This window comes from Camelus dromedarius, chromosome 5 (assembly GCF_036321535.1).
Source record: "Camelus dromedarius isolate mCamDro1 chromosome 5, mCamDro1.pat, whole genome shotgun sequence".
NCBI classification, from domain to species: domain Eukaryota; kingdom Metazoa; phylum Chordata; class Mammalia; order Artiodactyla; family Camelidae; genus Camelus; species Camelus dromedarius.
Genome location: NC_087440.1, coordinates 66,077,810 through 66,105,478, shown reverse-complemented (window position 1 = coordinate 66,105,478; position 27,669 = coordinate 66,077,810). Strand labels below are relative to the sequence as shown.

General features: G+C 44.0%; 1 protein-coding gene across 1 annotated transcript; it reads left to right on the top strand.

The window, feature by feature from the left end:
* The first annotated feature begins 5,912 nt into the window (after window positions 1-5,912).
* SLC10A1 (solute carrier family 10 member 1) lies at window positions 5,913-26,106 on the top strand. Its single transcript, XM_010976588.3, has 5 exons — window positions 5,913-6,576; window positions 15,977-16,187; window positions 22,014-22,192; window positions 23,777-23,973; window positions 25,809-26,106. The coding sequence occupies exons 1-5, from the start codon at window positions 6,221-6,223 to the stop codon at window positions 25,910-25,912; spliced, it is 1,047 nt and encodes a 348-aa protein (XP_010974890.1). The 5' UTR covers window positions 5,913-6,220; the 3' UTR covers window positions 25,913-26,106.
* Window positions 26,107-27,669: the final 1,563 nt, after the last annotated feature.

The window sequence follows — 27,669 nt, the reverse complement described above, 5'->3', positions numbered from 1 at the left end:
CTCCAAGGAAGACATACAAATGATCAAAAGGCACATGAAAAAAATGCTCAATATCACTAATTATCAGAGAAATGCAAATCAAAACTACAATGAGGTATCACCTCACACCAGTCAGAATGGCCGTCATTCAAAAATCCACAAATGACAAATGCTGGAGAGGCTGTGGAGAAAGGGGAACCCTCCTACACTGCTGGTGGGAATGCAGTTTGGTGCAGCCACTATGGAAAACAGTGTGGAGATTCCTCAAAAGACTAGGAATAGACTTACCGTATGACCCAGGAATCCCACTCCTGGGCTTGTATCCAGAAGGAACCCTACTTCAGGATGACGCCTGCACCCCAATGTTCATAGCAGCACTATTTACAATAGCCAAGACATGGAAACAGCCTAAATGTCCATCAACAGGTGACTGGATAAAGAAGATGTGGTATATTTATACAATGGAATACTACTCAGCCATAAAAACTGACAACATAACGCCATTTGCAGCAACATGGATGCTCCTGGAGAATGTCATTCTAAGCAAAGTAAGCCAGAAAGAGAAAGAAAAATACCATATGAGATCGCTCATATGTGGAATCTAAAAAAAGAAGAAGAACATAAATACAAAACAGAAACAGACTCATAGACATAGAATACAAACTTGTGGTTGCCAAGGGGGCAGGGGGCGGGAAGGGATAGACTGGGATTTCAAAATTTGTAGATACTGACAGGCATATGCAGAATAGATAAACAAGATTATACTGTATAGCACAAGGAAATATGTACAAGATCTTGTGGTAGCTCACAGCGAAAAAGAATGCGACAATGAATATATGTATGTTCATGTATAACTAAAAAATTGTGCTCTACACTGGAATTTGACACAACATTGTAAAATAACTATAACTCAATAAAAAATGTTAAAAAAATAAAATAAAATAAAATAAAATTGCAGACATCAAGACACTTCATCCATAGAAACATCAGCCTGTATCTCCTAATATAAGAATATTCTCTTATGTGACCACAATACTAATTTAATAATTATTCCATAATATCATCTAATACATAGTCCATATTCAAATTTCTCCAAGCCCCCGCAAAATATTTTTAGATATTTGCTTAAATCTAGCCTTCAGTCAAACATTGCATTGGTTGCTATGCCTCTTTATTCTCTTTTAACATACAACAGACCCCCAACTTCTATTACATTTACCTGTTTGAGAGAACATGCCTTTCAACAATGATGGAAGTTTAGAAACTGAAGCTATGTGTGGAAGCAGTACAAACCTGTTACGTAAGAATCACTGCCCGACTTCCCACCCCAAGCTCACCTCTTCCATCCTTGAAAAAAGAGAGAGAGAATAAATGCCAGTTACTTTGTAAAATGCTCCACATTCTAGAATTGTCTGGTTAGTTCTTTATATTTCGTTTGTTTTTCTAACACGTGTATTTCCAATAAACTGTTAGCTAGGTCTAAAAACTTATTAGAGCAAGATTCCACAGTTTGGGCTATGATCACATTGTGCATTTGATATTGCATTCCATCTGGAAGCCCGGATGTCAGGTTGTCTTATTAGTAATTCCAAGGTTGATCACTTGGTGAAGGTGAGTAGCTGCCAGGTTTCACCACTATACAGTACATACCTCCCCTGTCTAATTACTAATTAATCTATATGATGATACTTTATCGCCATATGAACATCCTGTTCCCCAGTTACCTTTTGCCCAAAGGTTTTAGCAACTATTACATTAGGGGTTCCAAAATGGTGATTTTAAAAAAATTAATTGTGTTCTTGTATTTCGTAGCCCTCTTTCATAGAAGCAATTAGCGCTTTTGCTTTTTAAAATTTGACGGCATAATGTCTGGACAGGTTTCATCTGCTCCGTGTCAGTGTTTCCCTCGTGAGTATTCTTCAATTGTCGGAAACTTTGGCTGCTCTCTTCTGCTTTTACATTAGTTGGATGCTGTATATTACTCACCATTGAATAGGCCAGGTATCTGCCTGAGGCTCCTGCAGAGGGGACCAGGGTAGTGTTCCAGGCTAGCTGGTCTTCCCCACCATCACCCAGACCTAGGCTGCTTTCTATGACTACTGCACACGCATGTAATTCTTTGTGCAACCCTACATGGAGGATTAAAGATAGCCACAAGTTCTTTGCTCCTCTTCCCATTCAGAAGTGAAATCTAATCCCCCCCCCATCCCTCAAACCTGGGACATTTTAGTAACCTGCTTGACAAATAGAATGTGATGAAAATGACGTTGTGAGACTCCCAAACTAGGTCATAAGATGCCTCGCAGCTTTGGCCCAGACCACTTGGAGATATTGTTCTGGGGGAAGGATGTCAGCTACCTCATAAGAAGTCTGACCATCCTGAGACCACTGTGCTCGGAGGAAACCCAAGCTGGCTGCCTGGTGAGGCCACATGGAGACAGAGAGGCCTGACAAACCAAGGCACCAGACATGAGACTGAAGGAAACTTTAGGTAACTCATCCGCAGCCGCCATCCGACAGCAAGTGTGTGAGGAGCCCCCAGCAAAAGCCACCCACTGAGCTTGTCACATCCCAGGATGGTGACTTGCTAATAGTAACTTGGTGTTTTAAGTCACTGAGTTTGTTACACAGCAACAGGTAGCCGAGACACCCGCTCCCTCCGTTTGTGTGAGCCTGTACATGTTGGGGTCTAACATGGCTTCTTCTGCCATCGACCATGCTCACCTCAGTTCCCGTAGCTGCACCGACACTGCATCCTCCCCCTGTAGGAGGGGTAGATATTTCTGGAGCTGTCCCACATCTGCCCCCTCTGCACCCTCCTGCACACCACGTTTCATCCCTCTGCCTTCACGTTCTTTTTGGGGATTTCTGCCTCATGTTAAGCACTTTGGCAGCCCTTTCACATATTTTGCAATCACAAGTTTCACCAAAAAATTGTATGTTTTTCCTCTCCAATTTTCTTGTTATTTTTGAGTGGTTTCTAAGAGAGGGAAATACTGATTTCTACAGCCACTTTCATAGCGAGAATCCCTACCATATTTTTCAAGTGGCTACATTCTTTTAAATGCACCATAAGCAAGCACCTAGCAATAAACATTAAGGTTGTTTCCAACATTTCACTGTTACAAGCAATGCTGCAGTGAAAATCCTTTTACATATAACCTCGCACTCAAATGAATATTTCTGTGGGATACTTTTCTACAAGTAGAATTTTGGAGTCAAGAGCAATGGGCTGACTGAAGGCTTTTTATGCTACCTCAGAATATGGGAACACAGCTCCGTTTTACTAGAGCTGAAAGCGCAGTGCCCCGTAAGTAAACTCCCTCGGCCACCACTACCCTTATAAACTGAATGTTGTGCTGCTTGGTGTATCCAGCCTGTGAAAAAAATAGTCCAGTCCACTTTGGAAAAATATATGTATAATCACAAGGATTTTTCCAGTTAAAATTTCCAGGTCTCAACAAGCAGGGTAAGCAGTGGGTAGGATGAGATGGAACAAAAAACACAACAAAGCAACACAGCACAGCAGTTAGGGGCATAGAGCCATGCTGGGTCTCAGTATCCAGCCCCCCAGACCGCGGTGTGAATATCAACTCCACCACTAGACAGCTGTGCCGATGGGGCAGACTGCTTAACCTCTCTGAGATTTCCTTTCCTAATCTGTAAAATAAGGGTAGTAATAGTACCTACTTTATGAGGCTATTGTGAGGACTAAATAAGAAATGTAATTTAGAGGGGAGGGTATAGCTGAGTGGTAGAGTGCATGCTTAGCATGCACAAGGTCCTGGGTTCAATCCCCAGTATCTCCATTAAATAAAAGACAAACAAACCTAATTACCTCCCCCCCAAAAAAGAAATGTAATTTAAATCACAGAGTATGTGCTCAGCAGCCGTCAGCTATCATTAACATAACACGGAAGATCCTCCTACCTTCCAGATTTTATGGCATTAGAGTAGGTGCAGAGGAGACATGGAGAAAGGGGTGAAGACTGTCAGCTTCCTAGACGAGATGTTTCCATTCTCTACAAAGTAACATTGCTGGGAACAAACAGAACGGGTAGGGGAAGAGAGGGGAGGGCTGCGAGGCCAGGGCCAGAAGGTGTGTTTTCCCAAAGGGAAAAATCCACAGTGAGAGGTGGAACCATGGGTTTCTGAGAAGGGGCAAGGAGGCAGAATTGGTGGAGATTAAATGGCTTGGTATCCAGTTTACAGGTGTGTTGATCAGAGATCTGCTCTTTCTCTGTGCACGATCTGATCAATAGACACATCCCAAGGCCCTACTTTTTTTAAGAGATACTGACTGATTGCTCCTCACCCCCCCAGGCGTAAGGCAGTTGTGTGAAAACTGGTTGCACAGGATGTCTGTGTGAGTGGTGTCCCTTGTGTTGTGCAGTCACAGGCTGCACAACTGTACGTGGCAGCCCTGCACAGACTCCACCCTCAAGTATTTTTGCTTTGCACTGTGAACCATCATGTGACCATAAAGTCCCTGAGGACAGGAGCATGGATTATATAAATTTTTGTACTCCCAAAGTGCCTGGCAGTCAGTTGATGATCAGTAATTCTCCCCTGGCAACTCTGTTAGGGGGCCTCTTCTGACCAGCTTTAGGGAGAGAAAGCAGCCCTTCTGGGGCCTGCCCTGACTCCAGGCACACTCAGTCCAAGCTCCACATACCTCCATCATCAGCCAGCACCCTGCACTCTGCCTGCCTCCCCTTGAGATCAGATCAGCTTAAGCAGCAGGAAATCATTAATATCAGAGACTCTCAGAGGGAAAGGAGTTTCAGATTCATGTCACTCAGGGTCGCAGTATATAGCCCCACAGTCTGTGACTGACAAGACTCTGGGGAGCTGCCTTCTTCTGCACCTGACACACAATGTGGAGATCGAGTCACCAGACCCTTATCTACGCGGGATCCCAGAGGCCCCAGGGCCACTGTCGGAGAGTGGTGGTTCCTCATACCAAGCCAAAATCTGCCGCCCCCCACCTCCCCACACAATGGCTCACATCCTGGTCCCTGTCCTGCCCTCTGGAGTCCCACACAAAAAGCCTAATCTCCTGCTTCAGCAAATATCCAACTATGAGACCCCCCTCAGGCCTGGGTTCCCACCCAGCCTAGAGGCAGTTTTTCTGAAGGCTGCTCACCTGACCTTCCTCTGAAGGCAGTTGTCCCTACGGCTGGGATGGGAGGAGGGAGACCCAGGATGCCACATACCCAAAGCGCACCCTGCCCCAGGCATCCTGCCTCTGTCTACTGCTGCTGCTCATCCAGAACTCCCAGACAGGTGCAGAGCAAAAGTCGAGCAGTCAAGAAATCAGACAGAAAAGCCTGTGCATTCCTGCTCCCTTCTCAGCAAGTTTCCCAAGCAGCGGGGTTCCTCGGGCTGCGGACCAAAGAATCTGCACACAGATAAATCCCCACAGCTGGGGTTCCCTCGGGGCTTCGATTTGGGGAAAGTGCCTGAGGCTTTCTGAGAGTCCCCTCTCTTCCCTGGAGTTAAGTGTGCCGGGCAGCGTGTTCCTTCCCTGGGACCATGCCATCCAGGGGATAGGACAAGGGTTTCCCAGCACAGGTGAGAAGGACGCGGGCACCTCTCCTCTCCCAGGAGAAGGGTCATGGACACATATCCTCCTAGATGCCAGCAACTTACCTGCACCAACCCTATCCCACGACCCCCTGGGATATGCCCCCTAGATCTACAAAGGAAAGGTAAAACTCACTCTTGTCAGTCCCGTGGGCTTGGGGGCAGATGGAGGTGGTCATCTTGGCTTGGGTTGGGCACCTTCTCCTAAATGAGAAACTGAGGCCTCAGGGACTGAGCAGAGAACAGGAGGAGCTGGATCTGGATTGGCCCCCAGGAGCAGAATGCCTGTGGGCATGCTCAGTGGGGGGTGGAGGAGAGATATAAGCCCTCTCGTCCCAGAAGCAGCCAGGAGATGAGGGAGGGGTGTGAGTGGCACCAGGAAGGCAGCAGAGGCCAAGGAGTTCAGGAGCAGCAGGGACAGCCCAGCAGATAAGGCTCAGGGATCTCTTCTTTTTGGGGCCGAAGCCACAGAAAAAGCACAGCCAGTTGCATAACCCTTCTATTTGCTCAGATCTACAATTTACCCTGAAGTTCCCTGTCCTGGGAGGTGACAGAGGAAGACAGCCAGCAAGGGCTGGGCAGGGCAGGGAGTCAGCAGGCGAGCGAGGGGTGTGCTGGGTCCTCAGCCTTCCTTCCAGCACTGCCGCACAGGAGGATGGAGGTCCTCAACGAGTCGGTCCCGTTCAACTTCAGCCTCCCACCCAACTTCGGCAAGCGGCCCACCGACCGGGCGCTGAGCGTCATCCTGGTGTTCATGCTGTTGATCATCATGCTCTCGCTAGGCTGCACCATGGAGTTCAGCAAGATCAAGGAGCACTTCTGGAAGCCTAAGGGGCTGGCCATCGCCCTGGTGGCGCAGTACGGCATCATGCCCCTCACTGCCTTTTCACTGGGCAAGCTCTTCCGGCTGAACAACATCGAGGCACTGGCCATCCTGATCTGTGGCTGCTCGCCCGGGGGTAACCTCTCCAACGTCTTCAGTCTGGCCATGAAGGGGGACATGAACCTCAGGTACTGGAGGGTGAGGAGGGAGCAGCCTGCGGTCAGTGACTGCGTGGAAGATTGCAACCAAGGCTTAGAGCTGGGCTAAAGCTAGGAGAGGGAGGGAGTGGGGGCGGGGCGGGTGCTAGGACAGGAGGTGGGGGGCTTTATTGTCAAGAGCTTATGCTGGGCTGAGGGCAGGAGTTGGGGTACCTCTTGGTTCAAGGACCAGGCCAAAGGGGCCCATCTGGTCCAGGGGCATTCTGGAGAGCCCCCTACTCGCAGAGCTGTCTTGAGTGGGGCATAAGGATTGTCTTGAAGGAATACTGTAATGATTTAAACCAAAGGGACCTCTGGAGCACTTTCGCCTACTTACCATGGTGGGCAAGTTGTCTGCTGTGAGGCCAGAGTTCTGAAAGGAAGTATAGAATAGTTCCAAAGATCTCTAGGAAGATCAAGGTAGCTTAGAACTAGAAAGCACCTCCAATTCCTGCAGAGCAAGCAAGGTAAGAATTTCCAAAGACCCTCTTAACTATCCAGGCACGTCCTCTCCTAACTTCCCCCATCCACTCATCAGATACAGAAACACTTCCACACAAAGACACAGCCAGGTAGATCCTAGAATTTCCCAGCTGCAGACCAGGGCCCCAGGTCATGACAGACCTCACCTCAGCCAAAGTGGTAGTGGGAGAAACAGCAGCACCCCTGCACCCAAAGCATTACAGCAAAACTCAGCTAGGGCTCGCTCCTGCAGGGCCAGTTGGCTGCCTGTCCTTCCAAACAGGCGGGACTCTGGTCTGGAATGCCTCCCAGGGTGAGGCCATTTCAGACCTGCTCCAGCTGCAGCAGCAGCCCGTGCCGGCCGAAGGGAACTTCCCAGCACAAAGACTCTTGCTTTTATCGAAGCCTCCATCTCAAGCAAGTCTCCTCTGCTTCAGTGCCAGGTGGAGACACTCTTCCATGCTGGGCAGGGCAGTGAATTCACAGTCCACCTGCTCATGTCTGTCCGTACCCTGCCCCTGGCTGAATGTTACCAAGGAAATCAGCCAAGTAAGGAACCCCCCTTCCTGGTGATGCTAAGTGATCATTGGGGGTTACCTGGACCTGCTGTTTGAGTAGCTCTGGACTCTGTGATTCAACCCTCACTGAGGTGGTGGATGGAGGGGGAGGCACAAACAAGGAGCTGGGCTTGAACAGTCTCCCATGGGGACATGCCCAGTGTTCAGCCACCTCACTGTGAGGAAACTCCTCTATCCAATCCAAACCTTTCCTGCTGCAAAGCAAGCCCTCGCCTCAGTCTTGATCTGGTCTGCAGACAAGGCCCATCATAGCTTGTGTCCCAGGAAACCCAGACTGTATCTTAATTGTGATGTAGAAAGGCTGCAGGTCAGGAAAGAGGCACCCTGGGGCTTTGTGGCTCTGTGGAAGCAGCAGAGCAGGGTAGGGCAGCGTAAAGGACAATGAGGGAGTCCCCAGGTGTGCGTAAGCGTATGTCCCAGCCTCCTGAGCCAGCGGGTGCTAACGAGGTCTGTTAGTAACACATGCACTTATGAGGCTCTGCCTCCACCCAGGCCTGCGGTGACTCAGGAATGCAACCTTCATGCTCTCCTGCTCAGCCTCCTTGCCTGGGCACCTGCCAACTATCACTTCCACCCAGGCCCCACGAGAGATAATCCTCTGCTGGGACGGCCACCTTGGGCCATAAAGCCCCTTCCCACGGCCCAGCCTCCCAAGCACGTGAAACCAAGCCTCAGAGCCCACTGGCCGAGTGTGACTCTCACCCTCTACATCACATGCTGCCAGACTTCGAATTCCAATTTGAACTCACCTGGGACAACTTGTTACATGTATTGCAATAATCATAATGATGCGGGCCATGAGACAGCAAGGTGCTGAGCCATGCACTTTACATGGTGTCTTCCCGTGGGGCGGGGGGTGCCGCAAAGAGACCCACTCTAGAGATGAGGAAACTGAGCCTTAGAGAGGTTAATACATTCATCCCAGGTCTGGGAGCTCCAAAGCCTGTGCTTTTACTCAAATATCTTCAGGGTCAGGTGCGCACTCGAACAAACTAAGTGGCTGGAGGCTGACCACCGGCCTTGGAGATGTGGGCCCCCCTACACAGGGCAAATGCTGAGCATCTCTGCCATGGGGGTTGTGGGAGCAGGGACTCACCACCAGCTCAGCTTCCTGCTTTTCAGGAGAAGACAGAATCTCCCTTTTTATGTGAAATCTCCACATTTTTAAGTATTGGCAACTTATTCAAAATTTGTAAAACACTGTGCAAGCCAAACAGCACAGGACCTGCCTTTAAGCACAACACTACACTATTTCCCATCTAGAGGAGAAAAGAATGTTAAGACACTGATTCCACATTACACGGGAGGAAGCTGAAGTCCAGAGATTTGCCAGAGGCTTTACAGAACATGCGGGAAAGCCATGTCTGGAGCCAATACTGGGCTCTCCCTTCCCCATCATTCTGCCTCACAGCTGAGTGAGTCTGGGGGAGCTGACATCAAGGTGGGTGGGCGGGCACGTCCCAGGAGGCTTGGCCACCAGGTGGACCTCTCATAGGCGGCCAGAAACAGCAGCTCCATCCTCAAGGATGCTGCTAGACATGTTCCAAAAAATGCGGGTGACCCACAGGCAAAAGAAAGTGCCCCCATTGAGGACAGAAGGGAGAGTGCCAGAGAGAGCTGCGCCCCTTTGACCACCTCTGCTGCCCCTCAGATTCACCCAGCTCACAGCGGAGACCAGAGCCAATGGTTGTGGTGACAACAGACTTGGACACAACCCAAGGATTCCCTCAGCTCTCCCCACTGACACAGGATGACTGAGCAGGATGAGACAGAAGCCACTCGGGTTCACAGAAGTTTCCCATTTCACCAGAGACTCTGACGGGGCCCCTCACAGTTCCCTCATCTTCTGCCTCCAGTGCCTCTATTGACAGGGACTCAAAACCTGTCCTTCAAACAGGGTGGACAGATGTCCAAAAACAGGCTGTATGCAGTGCCCTGGGAACTTAAGCAGGAAGGATAGATAAAAAACCAAATGCACTCCTTTCTCCCCGCCCCTGGACCCCTGAGAGGCAGCACATTACTGGGTCCACAACATTACTACAGAACAGTCACCTCCCATTCCTGTCCTTCAGGGTGACTGAGAATCATGACAGTCACAGATGCTACTAGCAAGTTAGGACCTTCGGAGCTGGTACCGGCAGGTCTGGGAGCACAGCTCCCACTCATCCCTGTGCGTGAGGCACACCAGGTCCAGAGCAAACTCCAAGGCTCCCAGCACGCCAAGCCAAAGCAAGCATGACTCCTCTGCTCAAGGACAACAAAACAAGCACACAAGTTGTGTGGCTTTTCTTCTCGGAAAGAGATCAATAGCTAGCACTGGAGCCCGCTGTGTGCCCTTCCCAATCTCATGCCCCTCTACCGAACCCACAGGGAGTACCTCCCAGGCTTTTATACTATTACTACATGCAAATATATCCCTAAACAAGATACACAGTTCCATTTGCATGCTTTTAAATTTTATGTAAATGGTCTCATACTGCCCATATCATTTGACAGCTTGCTTTTTTGAAATACAGATATGTAAAGAGCTTCTTCATGCAGTTGAACTGCGGCGCAGTTTGCTTGCATTTATCCTTTCATTCTCCTATTGTCAGACGTTTATGTGGCTTTCGTGGCTTGCGCCATGGAAGTCTTGTGCATCCCCCTCCCTGTGCTCACATGAGGGCATATATAACGAAAGCAGGACTGCTGGGTCTTGAGCTTCACACATCTTCAACAAAAAAGTCTCCAAAGTCGTTGTTCCACTTCACACATCCTGGGGCAGTGTATGAGGATTCCTGTTTCTCCGTGTCTTCATCTGTATTCGGAATTGTCAGACTTCTAAATTTTTGTCATCTGGTGAGAATGAAATGAGTCAGAGTGCTTTAAAATTTCATTTCATGGGAGATCTAGCATCTTTTCAAATGTTGTTGGCCATTTGGGCATCCTCTTCTGAAAATAATGCCCTTTGCCTATTTTCCAATGGGAACGTTGTGGTTTTTCAAATTAGTTCGTAGTTATTTGTTGTTTTTATATGTTGCAATGGTCTACTCAGTTTGGGGCTTATCTTTACATTTTGATAATGATATTTTATAAAACAGAGTGCTTATATTAATTTAACCAGTTTGCCAATGTTTTTCCTTGACAGTTCAAGTTTTGGGGGTTTAAGAAACGCTGTACAGCCTCAAGATTGTAAAGATATTCCCCTATCTTTTCTCTGAAAAGTTTTAAAGTTTTGCTTTTCACATGGAGATCTTCAAATCAACCTAGAATGTATTATTATGTATACTGTGATCTAATTTTATGTTTTCTATATGAATAGGGAAAATCCCCAGGACCACTGAGTGAATTTTCCTCGAACAATCTGTAATGCCATCTCTCTTGATCAAACTCACAGATACGCATGGGTTGGTGTCTGGGATCTCCCTTCTATTGCTCTATGTGGCTCTCCTTGCACCAATATTATATTTTCTTAATTACAACTTTATCATAAATCTTGATATCTGAAAGGTAAGTCTCTCTACCTTGTTCTTGAAAACCATCTTAACTGTTCTTGGCCCTTCACTCTTTCACTTGAATTTCTGGATTAACTCTCAAGTCTACAAAAAATATTTCTGGAATTGTGGTTAAATTTGCACTAAATTTATAGATAAATTCAGAGTTCATCTTTATAATAAATACTGAGTCCTCCCTTCCATGAAAATGGTATAGATTTTATTTAGACTTTGTTTTATCCCTTTCTGTGAAGTTTTATTTCTTCCATGAATATCTTACATATCTCTTTTAGATTTATTACTAAATATTTTATAGTTTTCGTAAATATTGTAAATGGTATCTTTTTAAAAAAATTCATCTGCTAATTATTTTTCATAGCTTACCAGGACTCGATTTTTTTTTTGTATTGCTATTGTATTCATAATTTTATGGATTCTCTTACTTTCCAGTTATAATGGAAATTCACTTGGGTTTCCTCTGTGGACAGTCCTATCATTGGCATACAATGAAAGTTTAGTAACTTCCTTTCCCAGCGATGTGTGTTTTCTAGTTCTTGTCTTGCTATGCCAGCAAAGACCTATGTAATTTACAGCAGAGGTGATGATAACAGGTATCCTTACTATATTTACCATTAGATTTACTCATTCCTCTTAGATTTTTTACAGATAACCCTTTTCAGGTTAAGGAATTTCCATTCTGTTGCTAGTGTGCTCGTTTTTATCGTGCATGAACACTGGATTTTGTTGAAGGACACTTTTCTGCATCTATGAAATGATCACTACTAATTTTTAAAATTCTGATACTACAGTGATATATATCACTAAATTGACTAAAGTTAAACTATTTTTACATTGCTGGGATAAACCCATCTTGTTCACTGTATTATTTTGTAAAGGCATGGCTAGATTCATAATACTTTACGACTTTTGCTTCTATGTTCATAAGTGAGACTGGCCCCTAATTTTCCTTTCTCAGTGTCATTTTCCAACTTTGATTCTAAAATTATACTATTTATATACAATAATTTGGGGCATGTTTCCCTTTTTTAACTCTCCATATAATATTGTGACTATTTTACTGTACTTTGATGTTTAGTAGAACTCTACTGTAAAAGCATATACGTCATACGACGTTTGAATGCTAGGTTTCAAACTGCTTCTTAAATGTCTTAGTCATTCTAAGTTGATTCAGGTTTTCACCTTCATATTGAGTCAGTTTTTGTAGACATATTTCCCAGGAAACTGTCCACTCAATCTGAATAGACAAAGTATAAAGCTGTACTTGGTTTCTTGCATGGCTCTCTAAAATCTTTATTTTATCTGAGATTGTTTCCTTTTTCTCTCCTAATAACATCAGTTTGTGTCTTCTCTTTTTCTTGGTTAGTCTTGCCAGAAGTGTCTATTTTATTGGACTTTGCAAAAACTTGCTCTTGGTTTAACCAATTCTCTCAACTAATTTTTAACATTTTTAAAGTTTTTCTCTCATCTTTAATATGTTCTTTCTCCTAATTTCATTGGGTTTATTTTGTTTTTCTCTTTCCAATTCTTGAGGAAAATGCTTAGCTCATTAATTTTTAGTCTTTCTTCTTTTCCTAAACATAAACATTTCAGGATACAAATACAAATACAAAACAGGTCTGATGACCAGGCTATCTTGTCACTTACTCAACAGTGGGTAACTATTGCTGCCTTCTCTACTGTTCTAGCATTGTGGCCCTTCAGTTATTCTGTTTCTACTCCTTTGCTGCTATATTTTACAGTCCTTCTAATCGTGATCTCTGTTTACTTTTTCTTTGCATGTTTTTTTGACTTTTGCCTGACCATCCCTCCCATGCTACCCACTCTCAAAGACCAAGTATTTCCGTCACTGTCTACGTTCAAAATCCCCAAGAGAAAAACTGCTCTTGATGCACTTAATCCCTATTATCTTAGTTAGACAGACCCACTATGTCCAGCCATCCCCTGGGCTCTAAGGCAGGCACTTAGCAACGGTAGATCAGGTGTTATTCTATGATCCAATGGGCTACAGTCAAAGTGATTGGATCACACAGCTTTCTTCAAAACGGGCTCTGCATATGGCAAGTATAGAGAGCAAGTATAGATGGCAAGAATAGAGAGCTCAGTTACAGAGGAGACCAGCATGACTCCTTCCACAATGCAGCACACAGGGACTGAAGCAGGTGTACAGACCTGGGTTCAAATCCTGCCTCAGCCTTCCTACCTGTGTGATCCTGGGCAAGTCTTAACTCTTCAAGTCCCCAGCTTGCTCATTACGAAAAAGGAGACAGTATGCTTACCTCCTAAGACTACTGGGAAAAAGAAATAAAGTATTCCTTACATAAAGAATGTAAGGTTCTTAGCATAATACCTGAAACATAGCAGGCACTCAAGAATAGCTGTGTAGGCACACCTTGGAGTACTTGCAAGTTCCAGACCATGGCAAAAAAGTAGAATGTCACAATAAAGCAAGTCACACAAATGTTATGGTTTCCCAGTGCATATAAAAGCTATGTTTAAACAACACTCTAGTCTATTAAGTGTGCAATAGCATTACATTTTAAAAAGCAACTTACATACCTTAATTTAAAAATACCTCATTGCTAAAAAAAAAATTCTAACCATCATCTGAGCCTTCCCCAAGTTGTAATATTTTTGCTGGTACAGGGTTTTGCCTCAGTGTTGGTGGCTGGTGACTGATCAGGGTGATGACTGCTAAAGGCTGGGATAGCTGTGGCAAGTTCTTAAAATAGGACAAATGAAGTTTGCTTCCATCAGTTAACTCTTCCTTTCATGAGTGATTTTGCTATTTAATAGCATTTTACCCACGGTAAGACTTCTTTCAAAATTGGAGTCAATCCTCTCAAACCCTGTCACTGCTTTATCAACTAAGTTTATGTAATATGCTAAATGCTTTGTTGTCATTTCAACAATCTTTACAGCATCTTCACCAGGAGTAGATTCCATCTCAAGAAACCACTTCCTTTACTCATCCATAAGAAACAGCTCCTTGGGGTGGGGGTGTAGCTCAGTGATAAAGTGTGTGCTTAGCATGTGCAAGGTCATGGGTTCAATTCCCAGTACCTCTATAAATGTTTTTAATTAAAAATTTTAAAAATTAAAAAAAAAACCTCATCCACTCAAGTTGCATCATAGACTGCATTAATTCAGTTCCATCTTCAGGCTCCACGTCTTGTTCTCTTGCTTCTTTTCCACCACATCTGCAGTTACTTCTTCTACTGAAAGCTTGAACTGCTCAAAGTCATCCATAAGGGTTGGAATCAACTTCTTCCAAATTCCTGTTAATGTTAATATTTTGACCTCATTCCATGCATCATGAATATTCTTAATGGCATCTAAAATAATGAATCCGTTCCAGAAGGTTTTCAATTGACTTTGCTCATAGCCTTACAAAATCTATTTCTTAAATAATAAGACTTAAAAGTCAAAATTACCCCTTGATCCATGGGCTGCAGAATGGATGTTGTATTAACGGGTATGGAATGACATAAATCTCATTGTATATCTCCATCAAAGCTCTTGGATGACCAGGCATGTAGTCAGTGAATAGAAATATTTTGAAAGTAATCTTTTCTGAGTAGGTGTCAACAGTGAGCTTAAAATATTCAGTAAACCATGTAGTAAACAGATGTACTGTCATTCAGGCTTTGTAGTTCCATTTATCGAGCACAGGCAGAGTAGCTTTAGCATAATTCTTAAGGGCCCTAGGATTTTGGGGATGAGCACTGGCTTCAACTTCAAGTCACCAGCTGCATTAGCCCCTAATGAAAGAATAAGCCTGCCTTTTGAAGCTTTAAAGTGAGGCATTGACTTCCCTCTAGCTACAAAAGTCCTAGGTGGCACCTTCTTCCAATAGAAGGCTGTTTCATCTACACTGAAAATCTGTTTACTGTAGCCCCTTCATGAATGATCTTAGCCAGACCTTCTGGATAACTTGCAGCTTCTACATCAACACTTGCTACCTCACCTTGCACTTTTATGTGATGGAGATGACTTCTTTCCTTAAACCTCATGAACCAACCTCTGCTAGATTCAAACTTTTTTTCTGCAGCTCCCTCACCTCTCTCAGCCTTCATAGATTTGAAGAGAGTTAGGGCCTCGCTCCAGATTAGGCTTTGTCTTAAGGGAATGTTGTGGCTGTTTGATCTTCTATCCAGAGCACTGAAACTCTCCATATCAGCAATAAGGCTGTTTCGCTTTATTGTTTGTGTGTTCACTGGAGGAGCACTTTTAATTTCCTTCATGAACTTTTCCTTTGCGTTCACATCCTTGCTAACTGTTTGGTGCAAGAGGCCTAGCTTTGAGTCTGTCTGGGCTTTCCACATTCCTTCCTCACTAAGCTTAATCATTTCTAGCTTTTGACTTCAAGCGAGAGACATATGACTTCCTTTCACTTGAACACTTATAGGCCATTGTAGGGTTAGTCACTGGCCTGATTTCAACACTATTGTGTCCCAGGGAACAAGGAGGCCCGAGGAGAGAGACAGAAAGGGGAACAGCCGGTCAGTGGAGCAGTCAGAACACACACAATATCTATCCTTTGTTTGCCATCTTACATGGGTGCGATTAGCAATGCCCCGAAACAAGTACAACAGTAGTCAAAGATCAAGAATTATCATAACAAACTTAATAGTGAAAAGCTTGAGATATTTCGAGACTTACCAAAATGTGACACAGAGACACAAAGCGAGCAAATGCTGTTGGGAAAATAGCACCAATAGGCTTGCTTGATGAAGGGCTGCCATAAACCTTCGCTTTGTTAAAAACAAAAAAAACAGTATCTGTCAAGTGCAATAAAACAAGGTACGCCTGTATTAATGGACTCTCTCTCTCTCTCCACTCTTCCTGTCTCCCACCCAGTATTGTGATGACCACCTGCTCCACCTTCTGCGGCCTGGGCATGATGCCCCTCCTCCTGTACATTTACTCCAGAGGCATCTATGATGGGACCCTGAAGGACAAGGTGCCCTATGGAGGCATTATGATATCACTGGTCCTGATTCTCATTCCTTGCACCATAGGCATCATCCTCAATGCGAAACGGCCGCAATATGTACACTATGTCACCAGGGTAAGAATCTGGGGGCCTGGGTGGGGAGCAAGAACACCACCATCACCTCAGTGAATGGCTTGAGGCAAGTCATTTGGGCTTTTTGTGTGTCAGTTTCCTTCCTTGTTTTAAAAAGAAAAGAAAAGCCTGCTATTGGTACAACCGACTTCATAGGATTGTAATGTACATGCTTTTGAAGAGTTAGGAGAATAAAAAAAAAAAGTAAACCACCATGCAAACTATAAGGTATGATCAACTCTTTTAATAATAAAATTTAACTTTTATCATGTACCAGCTAGATGCTAAGTTTTATGCTATCCAGTAAGTCCTCAGACAGTTTATTTGCAGAAAGTCAAGTAACACACGAGAAACAAGATCCAACACAGTGGACAATCAGGTACTGTCAGAATGCAAGGTGGTGAGGTTAGTGAGGGCCAGGTGGTCAAGGAAGGCATTCCCTGGAGGACAGAAGGAAGGGGCGGACCTGAGCCAGACCATGAATAGAGGGTAGGATTTGGGTAAGCCTGAATAGAGTTGTTCAGAGGGGGACCAAGGGCAAACTTGGCTGACTGGATGAGAAGCCAGAGGGGAAGAGAATAGGGGAAGAGGTGGTAGGTGCACGTGTAGCATTTCAGGAATGGGACGGGAGGAGTGTGGAGTTGGCCCAGAGGGTGTAGGGGAGTGCTGTGAGGGCATCATCACGCCATTGCCTTACGTTTGGAAAAATCACAGACTCTTGGAGAGGTCCCTCTGCCAACTCTTGGGACTTTGGAGCTCAGTCCCTATCTCCCCTCACTATTCATCCCCTGGGTCCAAGGCTCAATCCTCTTCCTCAGGAAAAATTCTGCCTCCTGTCTTCCTGAGGGCCTGTTCTTGTCCCTGCCCCTGGATCCATGCCTCTGGGCCGGTCTACAGGCATGCTACTTGGAAGCCCAAGGTTTGGCAGTAGCTTTGGGCCTGGGACAGAGCAGCTGCCAGTCAGTCTTTTGATTTCCACACTAGTATTGCTAAAGGTCGTCTCTGCCCTTGTCCTGGCATAGTCCTAATACCATGGCCACAGCTCCTCTCCGCACCTGCTGGAAGACATGAAGTCATTCCTCCTCCTGACAAATGGCTGATCGACCCCACTCTGGGGTGGCACCCTCTGTTCTCTCCACCCTTACTTCTCAGAGATCTCCTTTTGTTGATCATGCCCTCTACTTCAACAGCCTCCTCCCCTGCGTTCTCATTTCTAGAATGTCTCCATATGACTTTATAATCAGCACTGATACGGGTTCACATCTCTCCTGTATTTAAATATATATATATATAAAATCAAACTCTCACTGGACTCTGTTCCTGTTCCAGCCAACACCTCTCTTTCCTCCCCTTCCCAGCCGCACTCCTGGGACACATCTGCAGCCCCCACCCACTTCCTCTCATACACCCTCCACTTCCACCACGCTGCCCGCAGGGCTGCTCTCCAGTGACCAGGCCCTCAACAGTTAGCCTCCTCTCCTCCTTGGTCTCCCACCCACTCAGCATCTTGATGACCACTGTTCCACTTCCTTCACCAAATCCAATGGACATTTCTCAGTTCTTTTAGTCACTTTTGGATGATTGACCACTGCCTCCTCAGAAGCCTTCTTCCTCAGCTTCGGTGACTGAGCACACCTGCTTTTCTAACACCTCTCTGGCACTTCTTTTCAGACTCCCTTGTGAGTTCCTCTGGTAAAAGTGACTTCTCTACAGTCAGTATAAACCTTCTGCTTTCCTTACTAACCTTCCCTAAGCCCAGGACCTCTCCACCATGAGATCTGATCCATCTCAACAGCCATCTACAAGCTGACGACTTGCAGCACAGTATCTTCAGCCCTCAACTCTCTCCTGACTCCAGAATCCATTTATTAACTGCCAAACCTTTCTACCTGAATATGCCTCAGGCATTTAAAACGCAGTATGTCTTAAGTTAAAATCTTCTCCTCAAGCCTGTTCTCCCCAACACCCTCCTCCTCCCATGTGATCAATCCCAATGAATGGCATTCACTGTGCCCAACTGCCTGAGCCAGAAACTGGAAAGTCATTCTCCACATCCTCTCTCCTTGCACCCCACACTAATAATTGTCCATTCTGCCTTCATTTGCTTGGATCCATCGAAGTCTCTCCATCTCTGTGTCCACTGTCTTCATTCAGGCCACTCTCCTCTCGTACTAGACAACTCAAACAGCCTTCTAACCTGGCTCCCTGGGCCAGTTTTAAGTCAAGATTGGAAAGAACAAACTCACATGTCACTCCACTCCGTAAAGCCCCTCATTGGTTCCTTACTCTCAGGCCTTTCTTGATTTGGTCTCAACTGACCTCTCCAGTGTCAGCTCTTTGTGCATTCTCCTCCCTCTGCCTGGAAGATTCCCTTCTCAATCCCACCTCACTCATCACCTTTCACTGGACTCATTCTTACTCATCCTTCAAGTCTCCACACAATTAGCACCTGCTCTAGGAAGATTTCCTTAACCCACGAGCCTGGGTAGGATGCTTGTCCTACTTGCTCCCATAGCACTCAACACCCTTGTAGCATTTATCATGCTGTATTATAAATACCCATGCGTTTTTATTCCCCACCTACCTGCAAGTTCCTCAAAAAGCAAGATCCTAAGACTGTGTCTTCACACTGAATTCTCAACACCTATTGCAGTGCCCGCACAGCTAACACCTGAGAATAAACAAAGGAATAAAGGGCAAGTCCCATCTTACCCACACTTTAGCAGAAAAACAAAAAACCAGAAATGTTTGTCCATCATTTCACTTATTCAAGATAGTTTGTAGGGGGATAGGAATAAAAAAAAAAAATCACAGAACACAAAAATGTGAAGTGAACACTGATAATCACTTAATGCCAACTCTGCCCTCTTCCACTTTATATAGAACCCCAAGTACAACTGATAAAAGAATATGTCTCCTTACCTTAGAATAAACTTTAAAAATGTTCTTCTGAGGATGCAAAAAGATTCTCAAATCTTAAAGCTAGAAAAGAAAGGCCTTCAAGATTTTCAGTCTCCTGCCTTATTCCCATTTTATAGATAGAATAACTAAGGCCCAAGGACTCAGTCTCCTGTCCCTGTTGTGTTACACATCCACTGTTCAATTTCACAGCAAAAAAAAAGGAACCAAAATACCCCAGAGAACATTAAAGGGGCTGAGATATGCTTGGGCTGGAAAGACAGGGGCCAGCACCTTGGACCCACTTTGCTGCTGGCCAAACCTCCAGGGTTAGACAAGCGGACAATCAAGAGCTCTGTTTATAAAATACTCCCAAACAGGAGTCACTCCTGTGAAGATGCAGAGAAAAGCAAGTGGTCAAGATGCAAAGGCTGAAGTTTCTTCTGCTTTTATAGGTCTTTGAGGACTATGCTCATCTTTCATTGTCCCGTTTCATAAAATATAGTGAGTTACAAGCTGAAAAAATGAGCAGTTGTCCCAGTCTCTTCGCACACTTAACCCTCCTAGAGATTTTCAAATCAAAATGATCTAATTTCTGATAACTAGCTCTGGCAGAAGGTATCTGCTCAAACTCTGCTTGACCAGTTGCACCCCCTAGTGGGAGGTCCCATTTAGACATGCTAAGATAATCTCAGGGGAGCCCCATTTGGAAAAGGCAATTCAAGTTAATTCTTTAACTTACCCATGAGGGCTTATTCAAACCTCCGTGGTGAGAAGGTTGGTGAATCTGAGCACACCATGGTCTAGGAGCCACTCTTTCCATAAGCCACCCACCACTCTAATAAGGATTCTGCCCGAACACATGACTCAACCACTCCACCTATGCTTTTCCCATACCTGCTGCTACTGAACTGACCTGACTCTCCTTTATCTCACAACTTCTGCTGCTCCTGGGCATCTATGTCTTTCTCCTCTGTTCCCATTTCCCTCTCTATAATTCTGCAAACTCCCTAAACGAGAGGATCTGACTAGTTGGGTCAATCACCTTCCTATGTAGGCCACCTTTGTGGAAGAGTTTGGGCCAGGTCATCTCCTGGGTCACTGGCAAGCTGGACTGGCTACCCACGAATGGACACTCATCACAGCTTCAATCAGCGATGACAGGGCAGTGCAGGTGGTAGAAAACATGGTGACCTATGCAGAAGCAACCACCTATGATCTCTCTGCTTAGCAGGAGGTTGTGGTCGTGAGATTTCCACAAATGGAAGGACTGAGAGTGACAGGACACTTTGTAATGTTAAGTTCCCCTCCTTTCCCTATGAGTAATAATAGGAGCTACAGTTTAGTCGGTGGTTCTTATATGCCAGGTCCTTGCTGTCAACATCACTCCGAGAGGTTGAGTGATTCACTAAAGTTTACACACCTTAAGATCAACTGAACTGAGCCAGCTTTCACACGTGGGTCACACCAGTATCTGTGCTCACAACCACTCTATAGGTCCCAAGGGTGGGAGAATTAGAGTGAGGAGATGAGAGTGATGCCCACACAGAGAAAGAGGGCTTTTTAGATTCATGGACAATTCCTATAGCCCAACACCCACTACGTTCCCCATTACACTCTTCGTGGGGGAAAAAATTGGTCATTAGGCAGAAGACAAATCCAAAGAACAAACTCCAAAAGGAGAAATCAACTCAAAACGCAAGGGCAAACTAAGAAGCTCATCAGTTAATAGTCTTTCAATAAAACTTGAAGCATGTGGTTACTGATGAGCTCTGCCAAGATTCCTTCCCACTCTGGGACAGGACCACTAGCAGTACAGGTGATGTCCTTTTGTGTTATACATATTTTACCATAATTTTTTAAAAATGGTGTCAGGAAATAATATAAAAAGCCACATGTGTGAGTGAACTAGAAACTGAACCAACACATATAACCATTATAAACAACAGGATAAGTTCAAGAAGTTTGTTATATATTCCTTCACTCAGAAGGTAAGTGGGACAGAGCCTTAAATTTACACATATATTTTACCAGTTAGAGTGTGTCATTCTCTAAAATGCAGAGACATGTAAGCACACTTTGAAAGCCTGCATCTTTGTTATACACTGAAAATTTTCATTCTAATTTCATCATGAATCTGCCTATTTAAAACTTTAAGTGGTATGTGAGATCCAACTATAAAATTATACATTTTAAAATAAAACAAATTAAAACATACCATCGTTCCCAGTGGAAGTTCCTTCCCCAGCACTTACTGGAGGCCGAGTGGACCTCCTTGAAACTCCTTTTTAAGGAACTTCTTTATACCCAATTTGCAGATCACTCAAGAAAGCAGGCTCATCCCTTAACAAGTTATACATCACTGTGGATCTAAAACCACCTTACCTGACTTCATTACCTGCTTTGTTTACCAGCTTTGTTTCAAATGACTCTTGGCAAGTTCCTGAAGTCAAATTCATCCTAAAATGGATGAAGTCCCTACCTGCAGTGGAAGTGTTTTAAGACAAGTATGACAGTTCTAAGAATAACTTCGAGTGAGCTCCAAAATATTTGGAGCGATGGCAGTATATGGGCTTCAGAGACTTTTGAAAGAGAAATTTCATTTACACTATCTTCAGTGTGGGAGGACTGAACAGTCTAATGCTTCAGAGCCACACTACTACACTGAGAATCTGGTACCCAGAGATGTCAATCAGAAGCTGTGCTCGGCTGAGCCTTCAAGTGTTAATCAGATCTACGCCCTCCAGGAAGCACCCTAGCTACAGATAAGAAACCCAGAAAGATGAAACACAAAGGTCTTTCATATTACCTTCCACTTAAAAGTATTTTTTTAATTAAAATGTTTTCCAACCCCAATATCCACCAGTGCTTCCCCAACCCTCCGCTCTTCCCTATCCTTCTAACTGCCTTTTTTCTCTTGTTCTCATTCAGACAGGGATGATCCTCATACTCCTGTGCAGTGTGGCTGTCGCAGTGCTCTCTGGCCTCAATGTGGGCAAGAGCATCTTGTTTGTCATGGAGCCACACCTGCTGGCCACCTCCGCCCTGCTGCCTTTCATCGGCTTCCTGCTGGGCTACATTCTCTCTATCCTTTCCTGCCTCAATGGACGGTATGTGTTATTTTAGGTCCCACTGGACCCATGGGCTTCATGCTCATCCTTGTCTCTCAGGAAGGGTAAGAAGATCCAAGATCTGGGGAAGGCATTTACCAAGCAGTATGTTCAAATGCATCAACTGAACAAGGAACTGTCGACCATGAGAAATATTGGGGAGGGAAGGTACTGAATCATGACAAATTCAGAAACAAAGTCCAAAGACCAAAGGCATCTAATCATCCAAAGAGCAACAGTTAAATGGCAAAGTGTTCCTTCCAGAGCCTAGATTCCACCTCCTGTCCAACTCCTTGGTAGCAAATAGTACTGGAGTAGCTCCAGGTCTTCAAGGCAAGCACTGATAATCTCCCTTACTCACTTTCCTCTTTTTCTGTCTAGGTTTCAGTCTTGACATGACATCACTGGGTGGTGACTCCGCTAAGTGGCAGAGCTGACAAGAGTTGTAGACCTCTGCTACAGCCTAATCCAATTCACACAGCTGCTACTTTAGGGGAAGTCAGCTTGAGAGGCTGGTGTGGGAACATCAGGCACTCTTTCTGTACAAAGTAGTTGCACATTTTGGGACTTTTCCTATTTTCAGCCATCATAGACCATTATTTATGCATAGACCAATATTTATCCATGAATCTAGAAGCCCTCTTTCTCTGTGTGGGCATAACAGCACTCTAGCCTCCCATAACAACCCCTAAAATAATTGTTTTTAAAATACAATTTAAAAATAATTATCATTTTTAAAACTATGCTAATTTAATACAGAACAAACTACTATAGGATGTAACACATGGTGATACAGTAGAGTCAAAAGGCTGCCAATGACCACACCAATTTTTGTGAAGACAGAGTGATACGGGTCATAACAAATGGCCAGAGCATCAAGTGCTGTCACAGCAGTCTCCTTTATAATGTAGGTGCTGAGGTGGCTCTCGGGATTTCCTTTTAGTGAAGAACTATTTTAATACACTAATTGCAATTCAGTGACTCAAATGTTGTTTTCACTAAATGTAAACAAACATCTCATTTTTCAATTCATAAAATGGAAAGCAAAACCAAGTGAATGTGTTCCAAAGATAACAGAATTAAGCTTTTTTTTTTAAACCATGTTTTGGCTTTAAAAAGGATGTCCAAACCAGAAACTTGACCATGGGACAAGGTTCCCAGACACTTTAGTCAATCTTCTATTGTATGTTGAAATTTTAATTGTCCTATATGTAAGCCCAACATGAGACAATGATTGATTCTGGCTCATATCCTCCTTTTGTCCATCACCAGCCAGACATTTCTCCAAAATTTAAGTTGGTAATCCCACAAGTGACACATTGTACGTTTCCAAGCTACTCAAAAATTCTCTCAAAAAAACTCGACATGAACCTACTAGTCACCATCTTCCCCAAGGCTGGATTGGTGATTCAAGAATGGGTTAACTTGACTTTTCTTGAAATCTTGTGCACTCCACACATGTGACTCATTTCCATCTTCCTGTTTTGGGTTATCTGTCTCAAGGCATCTGGAGAAAGGAGATGAGCAAGTGAATTTGTTCCCTCATGTCCCTTGAGAGCATACGGGTTGTTTTAACCTACACAGGTGCAGTCGCACTGTCAGCATGGAGACTGGATGCCAAAATGTTCAACTGTGCTCCACCATCCTCAACGTGACCTTTCCGCCTGAAGTCATTGGACCACTTTTCTTCTTTCCTCTCCTCTACATGATTTTCCAGGTTGGAGAAGGTCTTCTCCTCATTGCCATCTTTCGGTGTTACGAGAAAATCAAATCTTCCAAAGGTGAGTATTGAACTATTTTCCTTTGAGTTCTGCTTCCATTTTGGACATGATCCTGCCAGCAACTGTCTCTGGCAAGGACCTTCTGGGTGGGGCTATAACCCACAGGCAGTAGGAACCAGGTAGCACCAAGCAAGTAGGAAAGGACTCCAAAAAGCCAAGGCCACCTGTATTAACTACACTCCATTTTTCTGAAAGAATCAACTGTGGGATTTGCTTCATGGAACAGAAGTGATTTGGGCTGCTTTAACTGGGCAGACCATGTAGGCCAGGATGAAGAAATAGGACAGAACTGTCTTGGATATTAGACAATTGTAAGACATCATATGAAAAGCCCCTATTCACAAGAAGTCAGAAAGTTTCCGTGTTAACACTAGGTTCTCAAGTCATGGAACCAGGTCAGAGCCCCAGCACCACTGGCAACTCCTTATGAGGGAAAACATGAAAGCACTGCAGCCCAATAACCCAGAATCCAAAATAAGAGGATTCCAACTCTGGTTACATAATAAGAAAACTTAACTATCAGCTTACTAATAGCAACTATCAAAACAGCCTAGGTTTAGTATGATTAGCCAATAGCACCTCTTTTCTAAAGATGCTCCAAGTACTTCATTCTCTTCAAGACATAATCAAACCTCAAGAAAGCCCAGAGTCCCTTCCTCAAAGTGGACATCAATCCCAAGTATCTTTTTTTTCAAAGCAGGAAACTCAACCTCACTTGGCAACATGTTTCAGTATTTTATAACTCTAAACATCAGTATGTTCATCTTAACCACTCAAATCCTTCAACTTAACTCATACTTTCCATGAACTTGAGGACAACTTGAAGACCTCTTCTAGACACTAGAGATTGATTTATATCCTAGAAGGATACCACTCACCCTCGTGGAACTCATAAATCCTAGAATCAAAAGATGCAATCTTGGTTATCAAGCAGCCAAAAAGAAACTAGTAAGTAACTGACCATACTTCAGACCATTTTAAAGCTTCGATTCAAAACTACAATAAAGCTGTGGAGAACCTAGTCTGAAACTCCTCTGAGAGCAATTCAAGAAACATGTTGCCCATTGAAATTTCTACCCTCTTACAAAAATACAAGGTTCCCAGGTTTGTACTTTCAGTCCTAGAAAGGCCTGCAGTGCGCTCAAGGGGCTGTCCTCTAACTGTAAGTCTCTGGCTCTCAAAATCTAACATACTTCAGAAGTACATTACCTCTGGTCTCAAAACCAACGTACCTCGGAAGACTCCTGTGGCAAAACTAAGTGCATACAACTGAATTCTTTGGAGCTAATGTACTGTCTGGGTCCAAGCAGCAGTACTCAGGTTAAAGAATCTGTCACAAAAGTTTTTGTGCTTTTGACCCTTACACACTTCTTCAGAGATGGAAGAACAGGAAAGGTGGCCCCTATCTTCAAAGAGCCTCACCACTTCCATGCAGGCAAGAAAAGGGGGAGACCCAGTATCACAATGACAGGGGTACGGAAACTCCCTAGAAGACTTCCCACTTTCCTCCCTGTCCCACCCCTGCACGTCCAGAATGCAAGTCAACCTTTGCTTACATAAACTCAACTCCCCACTGTACTGCGTGTACTCCATCTCCAACTGATGAAAAGTTAGTACTCCCAGAACTTTTGTTACTAGTACTACCATTAGGGATGTTGAGGCAAAAGCAAATCTTTCCTGTTTGAGTTAAGTCATGGGAAGAAAGGTGGTAAAGAGATGGGAAAAAACATAGCACACCTTAGGGGTAAGTTAGTATTCTTTTATCTCCCAGATCAAACAAGTATTTTAACTACTCTTTTGTTCTTCCTAACCTTTGATTCTCTTCAACTTCACAGATAAGACAAAAATGATCTACAGAGTTGACACATCTGAAGAAACCATTCCAACAGCTCTGGGAAATGGCACCCACAAAGGAGAGTGCTCCCCTCAAACAGCCTAGCCTCCCCCAGTGATCTGGATTCTCATCAGAGGCAATTCAGAAAGCAAAGGAGGCAAACTACAGACAGCAGAAAGACGAACCACCACCAGTGGTGTCTGAGTCTTCCTCTAGCATTTCCAGCATAAGTTATCAGAATCATCAAGCCTTGTGTGGACAACGTGAGAGTCTACCCCCAAAAGCCTCACTTATTCCCAGCACAGAACATGATACTTGTTTTAAAAATAAGAGACTTATCATTCAATGGCAGCCTTATGGTGGCAGGAACCAAAACTGCCTTTTCCCGTTGAATCTCTAAAAGTGCTGGAGAGGCATAAAATAAGCACTCAATTTTCAGACTAGTCAATAAAATCAAATACTCAAATCCTATTCCAAGCTTTGCGACCCAAAAGGGAAATAAATGCTCAGAGTGCCATAGGATTGGTAGACTTCAGATGTCCTTTCTAACCTTAAAAATTCAGATTCCATTCCTTCCTTTTTGACATTACTGAGATTAAAGCTCCTGAGAACATGACATCAAGTATAGAAGTACAGACAAGATAAAACACAAAAGCAATGGGTAAGACAAACTCAAAAACTCACTAATTAAATGAAAAGACACTTTTTGAGAATACAATCTCTGAAGAAAGGAGAGGGGAAACTTTAAAAAAGAAAACCCAGGAAAGTAAATACCAACAGAATTTCACTAATAAGCTATCCCATCAGTTCATTAGATATCAGTGCTTTTCACATTATGCTCCCTCAAAATCCATAGTACTGCATGCTATTGCCAAAATTAGTGGTTTACAAAGAAAAATAACCAGAATTTTCAAAGAAAAACAACTATCATTTTTAAATTTCATTTTCCTCAATGAAATTAAGACATTTTCCAAACTGCTTATATACAAGCAAGCATTAGGTGAAAGATTAAAGAACTAATATGAACACTTGTGCAAACTGACCATGGCTAGTTACCCGCAGTTTTCGTATCGCTTAACGTGATCAAGGTACAAATAAAACCGAGACTAATTTTAGAGTATCAGTCTGGCACATGTCCAGAATTACCAGTACTCCCAACACCAGAATTTAACACTCTTAAAAATTATAGTTAAAAAAAATAAGTTTATGAAAAGATCTACCACCTATTTCACCCACATTTACATGTCTGTTCAAACCGCTCTCATATTCACCTGAGATTATCTGCTAGTAGACTTGGTTAGGCAGAACAAACATAAATTTAGCTTTGTGAGGAAGGTAGGCCTGGACTTAAGATACATCATACACCAACCTTCCTTAGAGGACTGGAAGGAAGAGTGACCCCTTAATAACACAGGGGTTGAAAGTACCAATCCTCCATATTGCTGAAAACTCAACTATAATTTATAGTCAGCCCTCCATATCTGAGGTTCCACATCCACAGATTCAACCAACTGTGGATCGCGTAGGACAGCACTATGTATTGAAAAAACATCTATACGTAAGTAGACCCATGCAGATCAAACCTGCGTTGTTCAAGAGAAAACTGTATATAGAAAACAGGTTACACTACACCCTACAAAGTTTGATCTTGTAACTTCACTCAGGATTAATTATACCCACACTCATTAACTTCCCATATTCTGGATCTCGTAAGTCAGGTGAACTTCTCACTTCAAAATAACTTAGTCCTTTCACTTCAAAATAACTTAGTCGTTTCTGCCATTTGTTCAAAGGGCCTTGTCTTTATGCTCATCATTTGGCCAATTATTTACAACATTAAAGTGGTAAGCCACTGATATTAC